Below are 19,048 nucleotides of genomic sequence, written 5' to 3' on the forward strand. Positions count from 1 at the left end.
TGCTGTTTGACCCTGGGCAAAGTTAATGTCTGTATTCATTAGTTTTACATCTAACTTGCAGGATTATTGTGAAGATTCTCAATAATGTGCAAAATACATAAAGTGTGTGATGCATATAGTAAACATCCCATATGTAGGACATACCTTACCCTTAGGAGAGTGAATTTTTGGAGAGAGAAAGTGATAATCAGGCCTCAGCTAAGGTTGCTGGGATAAAGTGCTGGACTTCTGTTCAGTACTAATGCCTGGGAGAAGAAGGGAGATAGAAAAACTCTGTTTCCTAAGACACAGAAAAAGGGGTTCATTTAAACAAGCCTGCTGTTTCTAGGATGCTGCTATTTAGCTGATCTGCTGAAAAACTCATCGCTTCAGTTCCAAATCATTGAGTGGTCAAGATAATCTCCAAAGCTTTCTAGCTAGAAGGACAAAGGTCACTGACAGATGACTAGACCAGCCCAATTGGCTCTTTGAAGTCAACTATTGGTCTAACAGCTGGGATAGGGCTACGGCTCAGGTGTTGTGCAGTTGCTAAGTAATGTCCAACTCTTTGCGACCTCATGGACTACAGCATGCCAGGCTTACCTGTCCTTCACTATGTCCTGGAGTTTGCTCATACTCATGTCGATTGAGTCGGTGATGCCATCTCATCCTTGTCATCCCCTTCTCTTCCTGCCCTCAGTTTTTCCAGCATCAGGGTCTTTTCCAATGTGTTGACTCTTCACATCAGGTGGCCAAAGTATTGGCACTTCAGTTTCAACATCAGTCCTTCCTATGAATATTCAGGGTTGATTACCTTTAGAACTGATTGGTTTGATCACCTTGCTCTCCAAGGGACTCCTAAGAGTCTTATCCAGCACCACAGTTCAAAAGCATCAATTCTTTGGCACTGAGCCTTCTTCATGATCCAACTTTCACATCTGTATATGACTACTGGAAAAACCACAGCTTTGATTATATGGATGTTTGTTGGCAAAGTGATGTCTCTGCTTTTTAATATGCTGTCTAGGCTTATCATTGCTTTTCTTCCAAGGAACAACCATCTTTTAATTTTGTGGCTGCAGTTACTATCTACAGTGATTTTGGAGCCCAAGGAAATAAAAGCTGCCACTGTTTCCACTTTTTCCCCGTCTATTTGCTATGAAGTGATGGGACCAGATGCCATGATCTTTGTTTTTGAATGTTGAGTTTTAAGTCAGCTTGTTCACTCTACTCTTTCATCCTTATCAAGAGGCTCTTTAGTTCCTCTGCACTTTATGCCATTAGAGTGGTATCATCTGCATATCTGAGGTTGTTGATACTTCCCCTGGCAATCTTGATTCCAGCTTGTGATTCATCCAGCCTGGCATTTCACATGATGTACTCTGCATATAAGTTAAATAAACTGGGTGACAATATACATCCTTGACATACTCCTTTCCAAATTTTGAACCATTGTTTGTTCCTTGTCTGGTTCTAATAGTTGCTTCTTGACCAGCTTATAGGTTTCTCAGGAGACAGGTAAAGTGGTCTGGTATTCCCATCTCCTTCAGAATTTTTCAGTTTGTTGTGATCCACAGTCAAAGGCTTTAGCATAGTCAATGAAAACAGAAGATGTTTTTTGGGAATTCCCTTTCTTTTTCTATGATCCAACAGTTGATGACAATTTGGTCTCTAGTTCCTCTGCCTTTTCTAAATCCAGCTTGTACATCTGGAAGTTCCTGGTTTACATACTGCTGAAGCCTAGCTAGAAGGATTTTGAGCATTACCTTGCTAGCATGTGAAATGAGCACAATTGTATGGTAGTTTGAACATTCTTTGGCATTCCCCTTCTTTGGGATTGGAATGAAAACTGACTTTTTCCAGTCCTGTGGCCAGTGCTGAGTTTTCCAAACTTGCTGACATATTGAATGCAGCACTTTAACAGCGTCATCTTTTAGAATTTGAAATATCTTAGCTAGAATTCCATCACTTCCACTAGCTTTGTTTGTCATAATGTTTTCTAAGGCCTACTTGACTTTACACTCCAGGATGTGTTCTCTAGGTGAGTGACCACACCATTATTATCTAGGTCATTAAAACCTTTTTTTTTTTTTTTTTGTATAGTTCTTCTGTGTATTCTTGTCACCTCTTCTTAATCTCTTCTGCTTCTGTGAGGTCCTTGCTTTTTCTGTCCTTTATTGAGCCCATCTTTGCATGAAATATTCCCTTTGTATCTCTGATTTTGTTGAAGAGACCTCTGGTCTTTCCCAGTCTATTGTTCCCTTCTATTTCTTTGCATTGTTTACTTAAGAAGGCTTTCTTCAGTCTCCTTGCTATTCTCTGGAGCTCTGCCTTCAGTTGGATGTATCTTTCCTTTTCTCCTTTGCCTTTTGCTTCTCTTCTTTTCTCAGCTATTTGTAAGGTCTCCTCAGACAGCCACTTTGCTGTCTTGCAGTTCTTTTCCTTGGGGGTGGTTTTGGTCACCACCGCATGTACAGTGTTGTAAACCTCACCCATAGTTCTTCAGGCACTCTCTCTACGAGATCTAATAATCCCTTGAATCTATTTATCACCTCCACTATATAATCATAAGGGATTTGATTTAGGTCATACCTGAATGGCCTAGTGGTTTTCCCTACTTTCTTCAATATAAGCCTAAATTTTGGAACAAGGAGCTCATGATCTGAGTCACAGTCAGCTCCCAGTCTTGTTTTTGCTGACTGTATAGTCAGTGAAAAGGCTTAGGTGGGAATTCTGTAATCTAGCAATTTCTCTCAGAATTTAATATTAGAAAAACTTTTGTCCGCCCACAGAATTAGTGATTCTTCTTTTTGGTAATAGAGGTGAAATAACTAAATACAGCTTCATCCTTGCTTTATAAGAACACTCAAAACCATATTTTGTTCTTAATATCTCAAATGTTTACCTTTAGAATTAGCATATGTGCCTTCTTTTTTTCTTTGTATCGCTCTTTTATGTGTATTCATTTTTTTGTGAATTTCTTAAGATCATTTCTTTTTAGAGAGATTTTTAGAAAACATGTTGATTATATATTTTATCATCCAAGGCTTAGTTTTTTTTTTTGTATTACCTTGGCTATTAAGATAATTAGTAATTATGTCATATCTCTTCAAGAGTTGGGTTTCCCACTGGTGGAATTATCCCCATAATAACTGGGGCAATGTGACTAAAAAGAAAAAAAGGTTATTCAAATTTATTTATAATGAATACTGTAAGAAACACATTTATTCTTGTTCTTCAGTAATTTTTTTCAATAAGCAAGTATATTCCTCATGACCAAGCAGACCAAAAGTATTGATAACCTAGGCATTTGAAGTACCAATATCAATTTCTTCAGCATTTACTATATGCAAATGGACAGAGGCGCTTAATATCTCAGTGAACATTACAGCCTTCCAGATTTGACCGTTTCTTGGTCTTTTCTGTACCAAACCTTACTTAGGTTCTCCTCCTCCTCCCTTGTATCATTTCTAAAGCAGAGTGACTCAGCAGCATTTGTGCTTTTTTAAATACACATCCCTGTTTTCAGGTGTTAAAATATCCAGTATAACTATAGCCACAGTTCAGTTTCCTGGCATGAGTAATATTTGCCTCTCATCTAACATTTGTATTCTCTACAGGAAAAGATCATGGAAGGAGGTTAATGTAATAATCATAAAAAAAGATTTGATGTACTCTTTAAAAAGCAATTTCATCTATAATGATGCCTATAAATAGTTTCATTCATGCTCTAGTCTCCTGTGTTTGAACTTCGGGAAAATGTGTCTTAGTGTGTCTCTGAAGTGCCCCAAGGAGCTGCACTTTCTAGAGATGATCAGCCACTTTCTGAGAGCTATTGCATTTGATGATGTGAATTCTATTTTTAGAACTTGAACAGATTTGGGATCTGCTGCACTGGAGTGCTACTGTGAATTCTTATGAGCTTAATTTTTATTCCCTGTATCTTCTTTGACAAAAAAAAAAATAGTCCTTAACACAAGTATGTGATGTGTAATATGCTTTTGTTGTAAACAGCTTTCTTCTTCTTTTTTTTTTTTTAATTAAAATAGGATCTTGTTTTCATACTCCATCAATTGATCATCCTGAGTCCACGAAAAGTTTTCTGCAGGAAAACGATTTTGAGCACAGCTCAATATTAGGCATATTTTTATTATGCTCATCTTACTAATGAGGAAATAAAGATTCAAGGAGGTCTGGTAATTTCACCAACATCAAAACAATTAGTAAAGGTCACAGTTAAGACTCCATCCCACCTATCAAACCATTCACATCTCCTTCTTAGACTTCAGTATTCCCATCTGGGAATTGACAATAATGTCCTCCTCTAAATAGCATAAAAGATTTCCTTGGAACCTGGATTTTAGTTCTGCCTTTGCCACTATCTGGGCATGTCAGAAATATTACAATCTTCCTGGGTTTCTAGTCCCTCAACTATAAAATGAGCAATAGGGAGGGGAGATAAATAAGATCCCCTCTAAATCTAAATTATATTTTGTTTGAATTCGCACATAATCTTAAAAATCCAAATAACGTTGCATTTGTTCTATGGAATTGGATGCTTTCTTCATAGATTCTGAAATTGATATGCCTACCCCTCCATCTGTCTTACTTCTGGTTCTACCCACAGCCTTCTCTGCCTCTGGACACTGTCCACCTGTCTGTCTGTGCTCATCATTTCTCTCTCTATGTACTTCTTATGAGGAGAGTTAGAGGCTGAGCTGGATTAGTAAGATACTTTCTCAAAGTTGTGTCTGCCTGGCTGGTTTAAATATCACAAGGAATGAAAATTGGGACAGTGGGATTGCCGAGGGTTGATCTCTAATTGACAGATACCAGCCATGAGACTTTTGCCAAAGCTCCATCTTCCTAGACATAGACATGAATAATTACACACAGGCACACACCCTCTTTACAAGTACTTAACAATGTCACTTTCCATTAGCTACACATTTAGATTGCTGTCTCTCTTGCTTGTAAGTACATGTTTGAATAACATAACGGAAGACAACCTGTCTCCCTTTACATATCAGTTCTGATATTCACGGTTGAGAAAATTTCACCTCTTTGGATTTATTTTAAGTCAAGTATGATGGATGGCCTTGGGAGCTACAGCATAGGAACAAAACTCATGAGAGTTTCAGGCTGAGGGTTTTTTTTTTTCTCTCTTCTCCTTTTGGAGGCATAATACTCCATCATTGCTGTCAAGTGAGGGCTCAGTATGATGTGAAAATTAGAGGAGAAAGGCTGAAAGCCACTGTAATTTTGTTCCTTAGAGATTTTTGTCCAGATCTGATTATACAGTATGCTTGCATACTTCTCTTTGGACATTGGTGTGTGTGTGTGTGTGTGTGTGTGTGTGTGTGTGTGTGTGATAATTAAAACCAATGCCTGGTAAATAAGGTTATCATTTTTAATGAAATGTAGTTTGTGTGTGGATTGTGGTATGAATAAGAATATGGGCATGCTGTGATTTTTCACCTAATATTTTCAAAACCTAACACAGTGAATATTTTCAGTACAAATTATAAACGAAACATATTGTAGTCTTTTAGTCCTCTCAGCTGAAATGGTTTGGTTTTTTTTGAATAGGTATGGTGTTTCTGGTGGGGACAGATGATAGAGTGTATAAGGCAGCTATTTCAACATACAAAACTCAAATCTTAGTGGCTCAGAGCAAATATGTATTATTTTCGTCCATTGGTCTAAGAGTTGGCAAGGTTCACTTGATCTGATCTGAGTTCAGCTGTGCTGGCTCAGGGAGGTAGGACAGGGTTTGGGTCTGCCCTGTGTCTAAGTCCAGGCTCCCTAGACGTGCTTATTTTGTGGTAATGGCAGAAACACAAGGCAGGGTGTTAAAACACACAACGCCTCTCCAGGTCTTGGCTCAGGACTGGCACAGTGTCACACTGGCCACATTCAGTTTCACCAGACAAGTCACAGGGCCACACCCAGCATCCAGGGACTCGGAGTCCATGGACCTGGGGAAATGTATGACATCTACATCGGTGGGAGAAGCTACAAAAGCAACTGGAAAGGCCTTGGGTGAATAATCACAATGAAGTGAGAGAGTAAAGATGTGGGAACAATAAACCAGTATATCTAAGGTAGGGAGACTAACTCCACTGGGGAAGCTGGGCTGTGGAGACTGCCTCCAGGTTTAAATGGCACATCACGTTTCCTTTCCGTCTGCTTCCTTTGTATTGATAATTGACAGCAAAATCCCAGTTTGATGTTGTAGGTTAGCATCAGGAAGTGCAGCTCATATGGGAAAAACACAGACTTTCAAAGTGGTCCCAAGGTAAGTTGCCCTTCCTGTACTGTGACTGTGCTGTATGTTGTATTAACAGATGGTCAATTGTGGAATTAACCTGTGTGTGTACATGTGGTCCATCAAGCTGCTGAAATGATTCTGAGAAACAAAATAACTAATAAATACTGAGTAAAAATTAGATTTATAGTCTGTGCACATGAAAGAGGGAAGACATGATTATGTTGATAAGGCTGTTTTAAGCTTTTCGTAAAATGTTCCCATGAAAATCTAACACCTCAAAATCTATTTGCATTAGAAATTTAAATGATATTTGACTGTTGTGACAGAATATGCTTACCTAATTTCGGATAATTTTTATCTCTCTTTATTAAATATATTCAGTTGAAGAGAGTAGTATGGATACTACCTAATTTAGTAGGCATAGACATATGCTTTATTTTTGACTGTTCAAAAAATGAGTTGATATTATTAAAACTCTTCAAAGACTTACTTTAGTTATACACACACACACACACACACACACATATATATATATATACATTATTTTTAAATATCCTTTTTCATTATGGCTTATCATATTGACTACAGTTTTCTGTGCTATATAGCAGGACCTTGTTGTTTATCCATTCTATAATATATATAGTGAAATCGGAGGTTGGGGTTCACAGACCATTATATGCAGAATGGATATACAGATCCTACTGTATAGCACAGGGTACTTATTATATTCAATATCCTGTAACAAACCACATTGGAAAAGAATATTTTCAGTTTTAGGCAATGAGACTAAAGCAGAAGCCTGACAAGAGATTTCTAGAAATGTTTCTCTTTCCTGCTCAATGGTAACAACAGCTCTGGCACTGACTTTTCTCCTCATGCCTGGAGATGGAACAGGAATCTTGGAGGCAAGAAACAAAATGCCAGCCTATGATGATGATGTAATAGAAAGCCAGAAGGATGCATCCTTAAGCTGTTTATCAATGCCAGCAACCAACCAACCTCCCTGCAGTTTTCCTACTATGACAAATAAATGGGCTATCCACGCTGGCTCAGCGGTAAGGGTTCCGCCTACAATGCTGGAGATGCGGGTTTGGATCCCTGGGAGGAGGTGGCCACCCACTCCAGTATTCTTGCAGGAGGGTTACATGGACAGAGGAGCCTGGCGGACTGCAGTCCATGGGGTCGCAGGGAGTGGAACACAACTGAGCACATATACATAAATAAGAAATAGATAAATGGCAAATTTGTGAGACATCTTAAATAGTGGTTCCCGATACTTGTAAGTAGATTCAAACTAGTATACTTTTTAGAATATATGAAAATGCAGTGTGTGTTAGTCCCTCGGTCGTGTCCAACTCTTTGTGACAGCGGGGACTGTGGACCGCTGGGCTCCTCTGTCCATGGGATTCTCCAGGCGGGAGTGCTGGAGTGGGTGGCCATTTCCTCCTCCAGGGGATTTTCCAGACCCAGGGGTCGAATCCAAGTCTCCTGCTTTGGGGGGCGGAGGGGATTCTTTTCATCTGAACCACCAGGGAATCCCCAGGGATATTATGCAAAAACAAATAAGCCTATAACCATAGAAGATAAAATCAGTGAGACTTCTAATATCAATTAGCTGGACAGAAAACAGACATTTCAAGAGTGTTTTTATATGAATGAATGAGAAAATAGATGGTCCAAAATAAAAGTTTGTTCTTCATTAAACTATTGTGTTCTTTGACAAGAAAAAAAAAAGAAAATATATACATATATGTATATCAATTATACTTTGATAAAAATAAAAAAGAATTTATTAGTTTATGTCCTTTCCAATGGTGAATTTGTCTTGTGTCCTCGCCTACTTTGTCAGACTTTTGAGAAGTGTTTTGTTACTTATTTCTGCCCTTGGTCTTTCCTGTCCTAACAACCTTTCCCCAGATTACTACTCACCATAGTTTTACCTTAAATGTTTGCTTCATAGGGATATTGTCTGGTTAAAATTAGGTATTAGAAACGGGTTCTTCATAATTAAAACTGTTTCTAATATGCACTTACTTTTCATTGTTTCTGCCTAAACTTCGCATTGTCTTTCCCTCTGCATTAAGTCAGCTAGATCGCACCCCACACCTGCTTCATGCAGTGGTGGACAGCCACGAAAGGTGTGTGGATGCATTTCCATGGGCGTCTGCATTTTAGCTAAGGACACGAGGTCCTTATCCCCGTGGGAATTTACCACTGTCTTATACCTAAATGATGAACCACTCACCAGACAATGTGCCTTTGAGGATCAAGATGTCTTCCCTTAGGTGTTGCACAGCATGCTCTTTGTGATGTATACAGCATGTTTTATGTTGTTTTGTCAATCTGTGTAAACTGTACCCAAAGCCAGAAGCTATTCCAAAATAAAAGTGGGAAGTGGAGGGGGTTGAAATGAGAGGTGTGATTAGTAATGAATACATTTCGAAGACAAAGTAACTAGGTTAGAGTACATCATAAATTTTAAAAGGCTTATTTTCTCTTTTCTTGCCAAAAATGAGGGGAGATGAGCTAAATAAATAGAAGTTATCTAAACAGAAATATTCTAGGAGAGGAATAAGCTTTATAAATGGAAATTAAAAGGGGTCCACATTTTAGTCTCTTCATCTCTTAAAGCATGGCTCGCACTGCACTCTTCTTGGGGTCACCATGAGTATACAGGAGGAGCTTAGTAGACTGTCTCCTCTCTGAGGTTCTTTTAGGCATTATTCCTCCCTGTCTTCTGAGCAGGAGTGGGGGCCACTCTGTAGCACACGAGGCCCTAAACAAGAGCCCAGAAGAAAGTCTGTCTGGAGACAGTAGGTACAAAGAGGCTAGTGGAAAGAATGAGGCCAAGTTCCTGAAAAAACCCTCATTCTAAGACACCTAACTCAGGTGAAGAAAGGGCTTACGTGTAACCTTCTGGATGCAGAGTAGATGCCCAAGGCCCTGGACCTTCATTTTCTTGGTTTTCACTGCAGTGTTTTGTGGACAGCCTGCCAGAGGGCAACCATAGAGACACTGTGACCTGTATCATCTTTCAGTTTTAAAGTGTGATTGGAAGCCAACCAACCCAACAGGCAAACAAAAAGCAAAACCTTGGGTGTTTCCAAATTTTCTCTTGAAATGCTACACTAATATAAAGGAGAAGTGTGTTATCCCACAGTCCTTTTGTTTGCTGACTTACTCTCGGCTCAGATTACTTGTAAGTCAGGTGTTCAGCATGGCTGAAGTCATTGGCTGGCTTTGGGTCCCTGCCAAAGAGACACTATTACAAGGATTATGTGTAATAAACACCCTGTCACATATCCAGCAGTCATCTCTATTGCAAAAGTACACTGAGCCTAAACTCTTAACTTCTGCCTGGTTGCTTAATATCCAAGTTTGCTTACCAGGAACTAGAATAGGTCTAGGAGCCTGAGAGCTCTATGGGACATTAGGGGTGATCTCGTTTTTTCTAAACTCTATTCAAGTGGAACACACTGGTGGCTTGTGACATGTTTAACAGGTGTCCCTTTAATTGGATTCTGTGGTCAACTAAGTTTGGAAAATGCTATTATATAGAGTTAAGTTTCTTTGCTAAAGGACATCTCAAGTTCTTTCGTTTGCTAACATGAGTCATGGCTCTGGGGATAAAAGCTACAGGCTTACTTGACCACAAAGTCCTTTTATTGTAGGACAGGTATCGCCATCTCAAAAATGTCAGGCAGAGACCATGGAGTCTCGTCATTAAGAGCACACCTGCCTGTGTGTGACTGCCTGGGTTCAATTCCTGGCTTTATCATTTACTGATCTTAAGCCATTCACTGAAAATCTTTGCACTTCAGTTTTCTCATCTAAAATGAGAACCCTAATGATACCTACCTATAGAGTTATTTTGAAAACCGAACAGGGTTAAGAACCGTGCCTGTCACATAGTTGACTATTATCACCCTAACATAGTTCAAAGAAGAGCTAGCTTAATACTCTCATTCTGGAGATAGGAAAGTGAGTTCCTAGTGCACTCACGTGGGTGTCACTCATTCAACACACTGACCAAAGGCCAGCTATCCCCAGAAATGAAGATGAACTGGATGCAGTTCCTGCCCTCGAAGAATACACACAAGTGACTTGGTTCAGGTGATACCTTTTGCAAGTAAAGCCAACTTGTAAGTCAGGAGTCCAGGACTCCTGACTTCTGTCCTGCAGCTCATCCTCTGATTCTGTTCTGAAAGAGAATGATCTATATAGCCTGATTGGTAAGCAGGAATAGGGAGCACTGAGTACAACTAATAGACTTATTTTTTATATGCCTTGGATATGAGGGCATATATTTTAATTCATTCTGAGTGTGATGCAGAAAGAATACTTAAGATAAGCACTTTTGGAGGAAAGCAACCCCTAAAAATATAACCTAGGAAGGGAAGTAAGAGGTGCTATGCAGTGGCCCACATAGGAGTCCCCAGAAATGGCTGGCTTGATGCATTGTCACCACTGTGTCACTCATGGACTTCTCTGCTTTGCTCTAGGCATCTCCTCTGAGGGCTTTGCCCAGGACAGCTTCAGTGAGCAGACAGCAGCTAAAGACCTTCCCAGCAAAGATGGAGGTGCATGGGTCCTGGCTTACAGAGCAGGGCCAGCCTGTCCATTTCTGCTCCACGAGGAAAGAGAGAAACCCAACAGAAGTGAATTGCACTTGGATCTCCATGTGAGTAGAAACCTTTGTGTTTGGGCTATGACTCTTTGTATGTAATAGAGACTCATTTACTATGCATTTAACATAAAGTGTGTCTGCGAGGCTGCTAAAGCTGTCTTTTGTGTGAGGGTCATTGTCTAAAAATCAGTCAGCTGCAGAAAACAGATATACGTTGCTGATTTGAAATTTGTGCACTAGAAAGTGACTGTGTTTACACAGTCATGGAAATATCTGAGCATTTACAGAATATTCTGCTAATATCACTTTGTGGCCTAAACCTCATTGTGGGAGACGCCATTTGTCACTCCTAATATTTTTCTAAAAATTTGAGAACATACAGTAACTGACTGATATGATCTGGATCCTCCAGTGAAATTCAAATAGCCTGTCTTCCACATTCCTGCACCTTCCTTTCTCTGCAGCCACTCAAGTAACAGGTGAACAGTTTGGCAGGAAATCTGCCAAATGCAGGATGACCCGTTGAAAAAACAGCCTTCTCTTTCCCATTCTTTTACGGATTCAGTGACACAGAAGCACTGACTGACCTATACAAAGCAGAGGGCTGGGTTTTACCTACTTGCACATTGTAGACTGTCACAATTGTCCCCGCCCCCCTTCACTTCCCCATTTTCTGTGAGAGACGGGAGTGAGCATTAGGAATCCAAGAGAGGCTTCCTCACCGCACCCTCCCCACCACCCCTGCCATTAACTTTAAAACTTACTGACAATTTTGTGTTCCTGATTTCATTTAAAACCTTCCAATTCATTACTTTCAAGCCTGGAAGTATGTTTTTGATAAGTTGTGGCCTGTAATATTCTCAGGGTGACAATTTTCTCAGGCATCCAAGAGCACAAGAATCTTGTACTTTTCATAATCATAAGACCACAGTCATCGTATGTCATTTTAGAAAAACATTGGACATCTCAGTTATTGTAAAAGGAGGTGTGGAATGAAGCTGAGAGATGTAAAAACTACAAGCCTTCATGAGATGAACTGGAAATTTGTAGTTTTTTTTAACCTCAGTTCAGTTCTGTCGCTCAGTCGTGTCTGACTCTTTGCGACCCCATGGACTGCAGCATGCCAGGCTTCCCTGTCCATCAACAACTTACTCGCACTCACATGAGCTTACTCAAACTCATGTCCATTGAGTCAGTGATACCATCCAAACATCTCATCCTCTGTTGTCCTCTTCTCCTCCCGCCTTCAGTCTTTCCCAGCATCAGGGTCTTTTCAAATGAGTCAGTTCTTCACCTCAGGTGGCCAAAGTATTGGAGTTTCAGCTTTAGCATCAATCCTTCCAATGAATGTTCAGGACTGATTTCCTTCAGGGTGGACTGGTTGGATCTCCTTGCAGTCCAAGGAACTAACTCTCAAGAGTTTTCTCCAATACCACAGTTCAAAAGCATCAATTCTTCGGCGCTCGGCTTTCTTTATAGTTCAACTGTCACGTCCATACATGGTAACTGGAAAAACCATAGCTTTGACTAGACAGACCTTTGTCAGCAAGGTAATGTCTCTGCTTTTTAATATGCTATCTAGGTTGGTCATAACTTTTCTTCCAAGGAGCAAGCATCTTTTAATTTCATGGCTTCAGTTACCATCTGCAGTGATTTGGGAACCCCCAAAAATAAAGTCTCTCACTGTTTCCATTGTTTCCCCATATATTTGCCATGAAGTGAAGGGACCAGATGCCATGATCTTCATTTTCTGAATGTTGAGTTTTAAGCCAATTTTTTTTCACTCTCCTCACTCACTTTCATCAAGAGGCTTTTTAGTTCCTCTTCACTTTCTGCCATAAGGGTGGTGTCATCTGCATATCTGAGGTTATTGATATTTCTTCTGACAGTTTTGATTCCAGCCTGTGCTTCTTCCAGTCCAGCATTTCTCATGATGTACTCTGCATATAAGTTAAATAAGCAGGGTGACAATATATAGCCTTGACATACTCCTTTTCCTATTTGGAACCAGTCTGTTGTTCCATGTCCAGTTCTAACTGTTGCTTCTTGACCTGCATACATATTTCTCAGGAGGCAGGTCAGGTGGTCTGGTATTCCCATCTCTTTCAGAATTTTCCAGTTTGTTGTGATCCACACAGTCAAAGCCTTTTGACTTTTTTTTTTAAACTTAACAATATTGTATTGGTTTTGCCAAATATCAAAATGAATCCACCACAGGTATACACGTGTTCCCCATCCTGAACCGTCCTCCCTCCTCCCTCCCAGTACTGGCTCTAAAAAGCAGTTGTGTATCTTGAGATTCACTCAAAGTAAGAAGTGTAACAGCGACATCTACTGGTCAGGCTAAGTTGAGCTTGCGGCAGCAGGATGTCTGGCATGTCACAGTGCCGAAATGAACTTGAAAGTCTTTCTTTTTCTTCTGTGTTTTAAAAAAAATTCTGGGTTTATGTGTTTTTTAACCCATTGGCTAAACTATATATTCCTGGTTTTCCTTTTCCCTGTAAATTAAATTATTTCCTAATTTTACTTTATTTCAATTATAGAAATCATATACAATCCTTTTAGAAAATTTGAAATATGTAGTCAAATTGAAAGAAATTAAAAAAAAATAATTCATAACCTCAGCAACCAAAGACAACAACTGTAAAAATTTGATAAATTATCTTTGTATTTTTCACTATGTATGACTTATTTTCAGTGAGGTATTATTTTTAACTTGTAAGCATAGATTTTATACATTTTTTTTTTCTCTTTACTTATTACTCTTACATTGCTTGTTCATGGTTTTACAATTCCTCTGGATGTATCTTAAGTGAATGTGTAGTATTCTTCAATATTGTGTCCTAAAATTTATTTAATAATTTCTCTATTATTGGAGTTAGAGTTGGTTTTTTTAAAATTTGAAATAGTACTTCAACTTGGACACAAATAGCACTACTACATATATAATTTTTCTTATACCCCTCCCTGCCAATATTAGGATAAACTTTGGTTTATTATCTATAAGTATTTTTAGGCTTTTGAAACATATCATCACATAAACAAGGCCTATATCTTGAACTAACCTTTAATGGGGTATATGTGTTTGTGTATGTATATATATGGATACACATGGTTATACATATTATACTATAAATATGTTCATGTATCGTATATAAATAGCATGTATTTTTATATAAAATTTATATAAACACACAATAAAATATATAAATATTTACATGCTTCTTCGTTTTTTTAATTATAATTTTTAAACATTGGGATAGTTCCTTTAGATTATTTTCTGCATTAGCAGTTTTTACACCTTGGGCCATAAGTCTCCCCACCTCCAATCCTCCCCCTTCCTTAGACGCTACAATTTGATTCCTATGTTTTGAATATTGTTATTCTAAGTAAGATGTCCATTCAGGAGGAGGGTTCTACTGATTTAGTAAAAGTTTGCCTCTTGTTACTGATTCCCAGCTTGCTCTAGTGGTAAAGGACCCACCTGCCAGTTCAGGAGACATAAGAGACATGGGTTCCATCCCTGGGTCAAGAAGATCCCTGGAGGAGGGCATGGCAACCCACTTTAGTATTCTTGCCTGGAGAATCCTATTGACAGACGAGCCAGGTGGGCGGGCTACAGTCCATAGGATCGCAAAAAGTCCCACTGAAGTGACTTAGCATCCATGCATACACGCACTGATCACCATAGCAGCTCAGAAGGACTTCTTTCCTCTGGGGGTTGTGAACACTAAGGTCAGGGAGAAGGGTATTGCTGCATGATATTTTGATCAGTCTTAAATGTTGCAGGACTGTTCTGTTTTCAGTTTTGAATCTGATTTGCAGTGTCACCATCAGGAAGTTACTTTAATCAGGCTTTTTCAGTGGAGATGTAGCTTTTCATTAGTATGTAGGGGTGATAACTATAACATTTACTAATTGGTAGAAATTTGGCATCCACAAATCAGAATGACCCCAGGCATTCAGGCTGGGACTGCTATTAAGGCCCTTATTTAGCTGCAGAGTAATTTTTTTTTTTTTAAGTCAAGAGCCAGAGAGGAAATATTTCAGGCTTTGGGGACCATACAGTCTCTATTGCAACCACTCTGTTGACAAAAGTAACCATAAAGAATACATACATAGTAAGTGTGCCTGTGTTCCAGTAAAAGTCTGTAGACACTGAAATTTGCATTTCATATAATTTTCACCTATCGAAAACATTGTTCATCTTTGATTTTTTTCCTCCACCATTAAAAAATGTAAGGATCATTTTTAAAGAAGTCATTCAAAAACAAGCAGTGGGTCAGATCTGGGCCCCTCTGCTTTGGACCAGGAAATGGAAATCTCATTTACTTCACCTCTACTGCTGACTCAACCACTAACTAGCTATGGGACTCTGGGTACCGCCTTAAGTTCCATGGGCCTCAGTGTCTTTATCAAATATATGCTGACAGAATGGGACGAACAGGAACAGATAAAACAAAGTTCCTTTTTGTTATAATGTTAAATTTCCTGATTCTGTTAAAGGGGTATAAATCAACCTAAGCAATGTTAGAGGGTAGATTGTGATGTATACAGAGTGGAAATTATTTAAAAGAAATGTAAAGAAAGAAATGGCAATTATTTAAATGGAAGACATCTTAATATTCTCAATGTGAATTATTGTTTTAAAATGAGGAACAATGTCACCACTCCGATGGCGAGACCAAAATTTATAGTCTGCTGACTCTGAAGGCTCATACCACTTGTTTCTCCAATGCTATCCTTTCTTCCCCTCCCATTTTACTGAGGTATAATTAACATGTAATATTGTATAAGTTTCAAGTGTTCAGATGTTTAACATAGTGATGTGATATACATACGTATTATAAAATGATCACCACGATAATTTAACATCACCTCGTTAGTTTCAATTATTTTTCTTACAGTGAGAGCTTTCAAAATCTACTCTCTAGGCAACTTTCAAATACACAATACAGCATTGTTAGCTATAGCTACCATCCTGTACTCACATCCCCAGGACTTAAGAATCTTACACTGGGAGTCTGTACCTTTTGATCACCTCACCCATTTTCCTCTGTCTTCATCTGGCAACCACCGATCTGTTTTCTGTTTCTATGAGTTTGGTTATTTTTAGCTTCCACCTATAAATGAGAGCATACAGTGTTCATCTTTCTGTGTCTGACTTACTCCATCAGCACAGTGTTCTCAGGGTCCATCCATGTTGTTGCCTGTCACATTCATCAGGTAGTTACTGAACTGTGAGAGGGTGCAAGGGTTCCCTGGGAGAGTGGCAGGAGGTGGAGCTGGTAGAGGGTACATACCAGGGAGGTTCTGAGCAGCATCTTTTACCAACCAGTATATATTTCAGTGTTTAAGTGACCAGTGCTGCCAACATGGTGCCTCTTGGCTGCATGTCAGGCAGACTGTTACGTAGACAGGTTCTGTTTGGGTGATCATCTTGCTGTAGCAAACCATGTAGACCATTCTAGGTGATCTAGAAGGTTCTCAGAAGAACCCGTTGCTCAGTCAGTTCCACTTTTAGGTCATGAAGTTGCTGACTTAAATATTACATAGGATATACTCATAGTGAAAAATTATTTATTGTTTGTCTGAAATTAAAATTTAACTGGTTGTCCTGTATTTTATTTACTAAATCTGGCAACTCTAGGTATCAATTTGGGAGCACCATCCAAACAAACCAAATGTGTGAATTGCCTTAAGGTAGTATCTATGCATGATAAATCCTCAGTCACCCAAGAGTGCCTGTTTAGAGCATGAACATTACCCAGTTAGCCTTAAAGGGCAGTTTCTTAAATTATACTATAGGACACTATCATTAGCTATGCTTCTCATTTTCTAGTGCACTTTGAGCCAGACATGTCAAGGCAACTGAATCTGAACAGACTAAAGAGCAAATGGAGTCTAACTTCTTACTACATGTGCAGTTTCTTAAAGATTCTATTTGAGATGACTTTTCACCATGGAGGATACTGTGTAAAATGTCTGTAAACACGGGATATGGGCAGGGTGGAAAAAAGATGCTGCTAGAGGTGTGGCCTGAGATGGGCCGCAAGGTACGAAAAGCAGAAAAGGTAAACAGTCCTCGAGATTCTGTATTGGTGGCATGAATACTGAAAGTAGGGTTTCGCATGCAGTTTTTAAAACACAGACCTTGCACTCTTCTTGGAGATACTGGTTTCCAAGGACCATCTCAGTCACCCCACCTGTGGGGCCTGGAGTTCTCCTTGCTGAACTGGGTTCATTGTCTCGGGAGGACACAGCATCGGGTTCCAGGTAGTTACATCTGATGAACAGAAGGATATAATTACCAAGTCCACACCCAACCTTAAGTGTCTACACCACTGACAAAACTGCCATGTATTGATCACTGGCTCAGTGCCAGTCACCACCCTTTGTACCTATTGTACAAGTTAGGAGAGAGGTTCAGCAAAGCCAGGTGCAAGGATTTGAACCCAAGTCTGTCTGAGTATGGACCCAGGTGCTTAAATGGTAAGCCTCTCTACCTCTCTATTAGTTGGATGCTTTGTTTGTTTGTTTCTGTTTTGTTTCTAATTGAAGAACCAAATTCATTGTATAGATATGAGCTAGCCCCCATAACCAGTGAGAAGGCTTGAGAATTAAAACCACAGCCAAAATCACCCCACAGAACTCAGTCCAGTGAAGATTCTGTAACATATCCTCACATAGAGCACTGGATGCCGTAGACCTTTGGTCTTTACAGCTAATGGGGGAACACTGGTGGGAACATGAGCAGATTTCAGTCCCTCCACATTCCTTCACTCCTAAAAGACAAACTCCACGGCCATCAATTAGCTTCAACCACAAAGAATGAATGCAGAGGGCTCTCTGATATGCTGTCTTTGCAGTACATGGGCTTCCCTGGTGGCTCAAGCAGTAAAGAATCTGCCTGCAGTGCAGGTGATGAAGGAGACATGGGTTCAATCCCTGGGTTGGGAAGATCCCCTGGAGGAGGGCCTGACAACTCACTCCAGTATTCTTGCTTGGAGAATCCCTCAGACAGAGGAGTCTGGTGGGCTATACAGTCCATAGGGTTGTAAGAGTCGGACACAACTGAAGTGACTGAGCATGCATGCACGCGGCACATGGAAAGGACCACATCTTGGTCTCGTCTTTCATGGAAGCCAATGAGAGCCTACTGCTTAAAGCTAAAGGCCACAGGTGGACTTCCCCAAACCATTAGCATGTTCGTGACAATGGGGCTTACATTTGCAAGTGAAGTGAATTCAGAATTAGCCAACTAGTTTGTTTTCTGGACGAGTGTGTTTATTCACATGTGTGTGTACATATGTGTGAGTGTGTGAAAGAGAGACAGAGATTGTGTATCTGTGGGCTGTATGATAAATGATCCAGAAATGATTCAGGCAAAAAGGATAGTTGGAAGGGATGAATTATTGATGGAACTGGAAAATTACGCTTGCTTCTTATAAACTCCTCAGCACTTTAAGTCATGACAAAGCAGTTGAAAAAAAGTTATCTGGTTTTATTCCTAAAGCCCATGAAATTTAATCAGTTATCTCTTTCAAATTAGTTGCAACTGGTGTGGAAAGCTGGTATACATTTAAATAGAAACCCTAGTTTATGCCAGTCATAGAGCTCAGTTCTTAGGCCATTTCTCACACTTCCCTTGACATGTACTTGTCTGCTCTATAAATGGCAAGATCACAACAAACCTAGTAACATCCCAGATTTCTTTATAAAACAAAAAGAATAAGTTTGACTTAATTGGACACCTTAGTGGTTAATGGAATTGTGAAATTCACTTTTTTTTTTTAAATCTTGATAACACTTGTACTCATTTCCTCTGTTCTGACATGAAACAGAATAGCTGTTCGTATAAAACTGGAGTCTTAAAGTCTTGAAGTGTCTACATAGACACACTTATACTCTCAGACCCTGAAAGACCACAGATTAGAACTGAGTTTTATAAAATTGGTGAGAAATGTGTAGATGAATTTTATTTAAATGATTAGAATGTTGCTCTGAAATATTTCATTTAGCTTCTCTAAAATTCACATGATTGCTTTTTTGTTCCCTTAGAATGGGTTCTATTTTTTTAAGCCTCCCTTTTCTGCCCCCAAAACTGCAGTTTTGTGTGCATTGTTTAGACTATGAGCTTCACACTATTTCTGTAAAGCTGGTCTCTCTAC

General features: G+C 39.4%; 1 protein-coding gene across 1 annotated transcript in view; it reads left to right on the forward strand.

Annotated features, from left to right (window-relative positions):
* FMN1 (formin 1) overlaps window positions 1–19,048 on the forward strand; it is a 457,430-nt gene that overhangs the window by 86,574 nt on the left and 351,808 nt on the right. The window contains 1 exon segment of the mRNA XM_027553461.1: window positions 10,753–10,931. Coding sequence (XP_027409262.1) covers window positions 10,753–10,931 — 179 coding nt within the window.

The sequence above is a fragment of the Bos indicus x Bos taurus genome, chromosome 10 (genome assembly GCF_003369695.1).
Source record: "Bos indicus x Bos taurus breed Angus x Brahman F1 hybrid chromosome 10, Bos_hybrid_MaternalHap_v2.0, whole genome shotgun sequence".
In the NCBI taxonomy this organism is placed as follows: domain Eukaryota; kingdom Metazoa; phylum Chordata; class Mammalia; order Artiodactyla; family Bovidae; genus Bos; species Bos indicus x Bos taurus.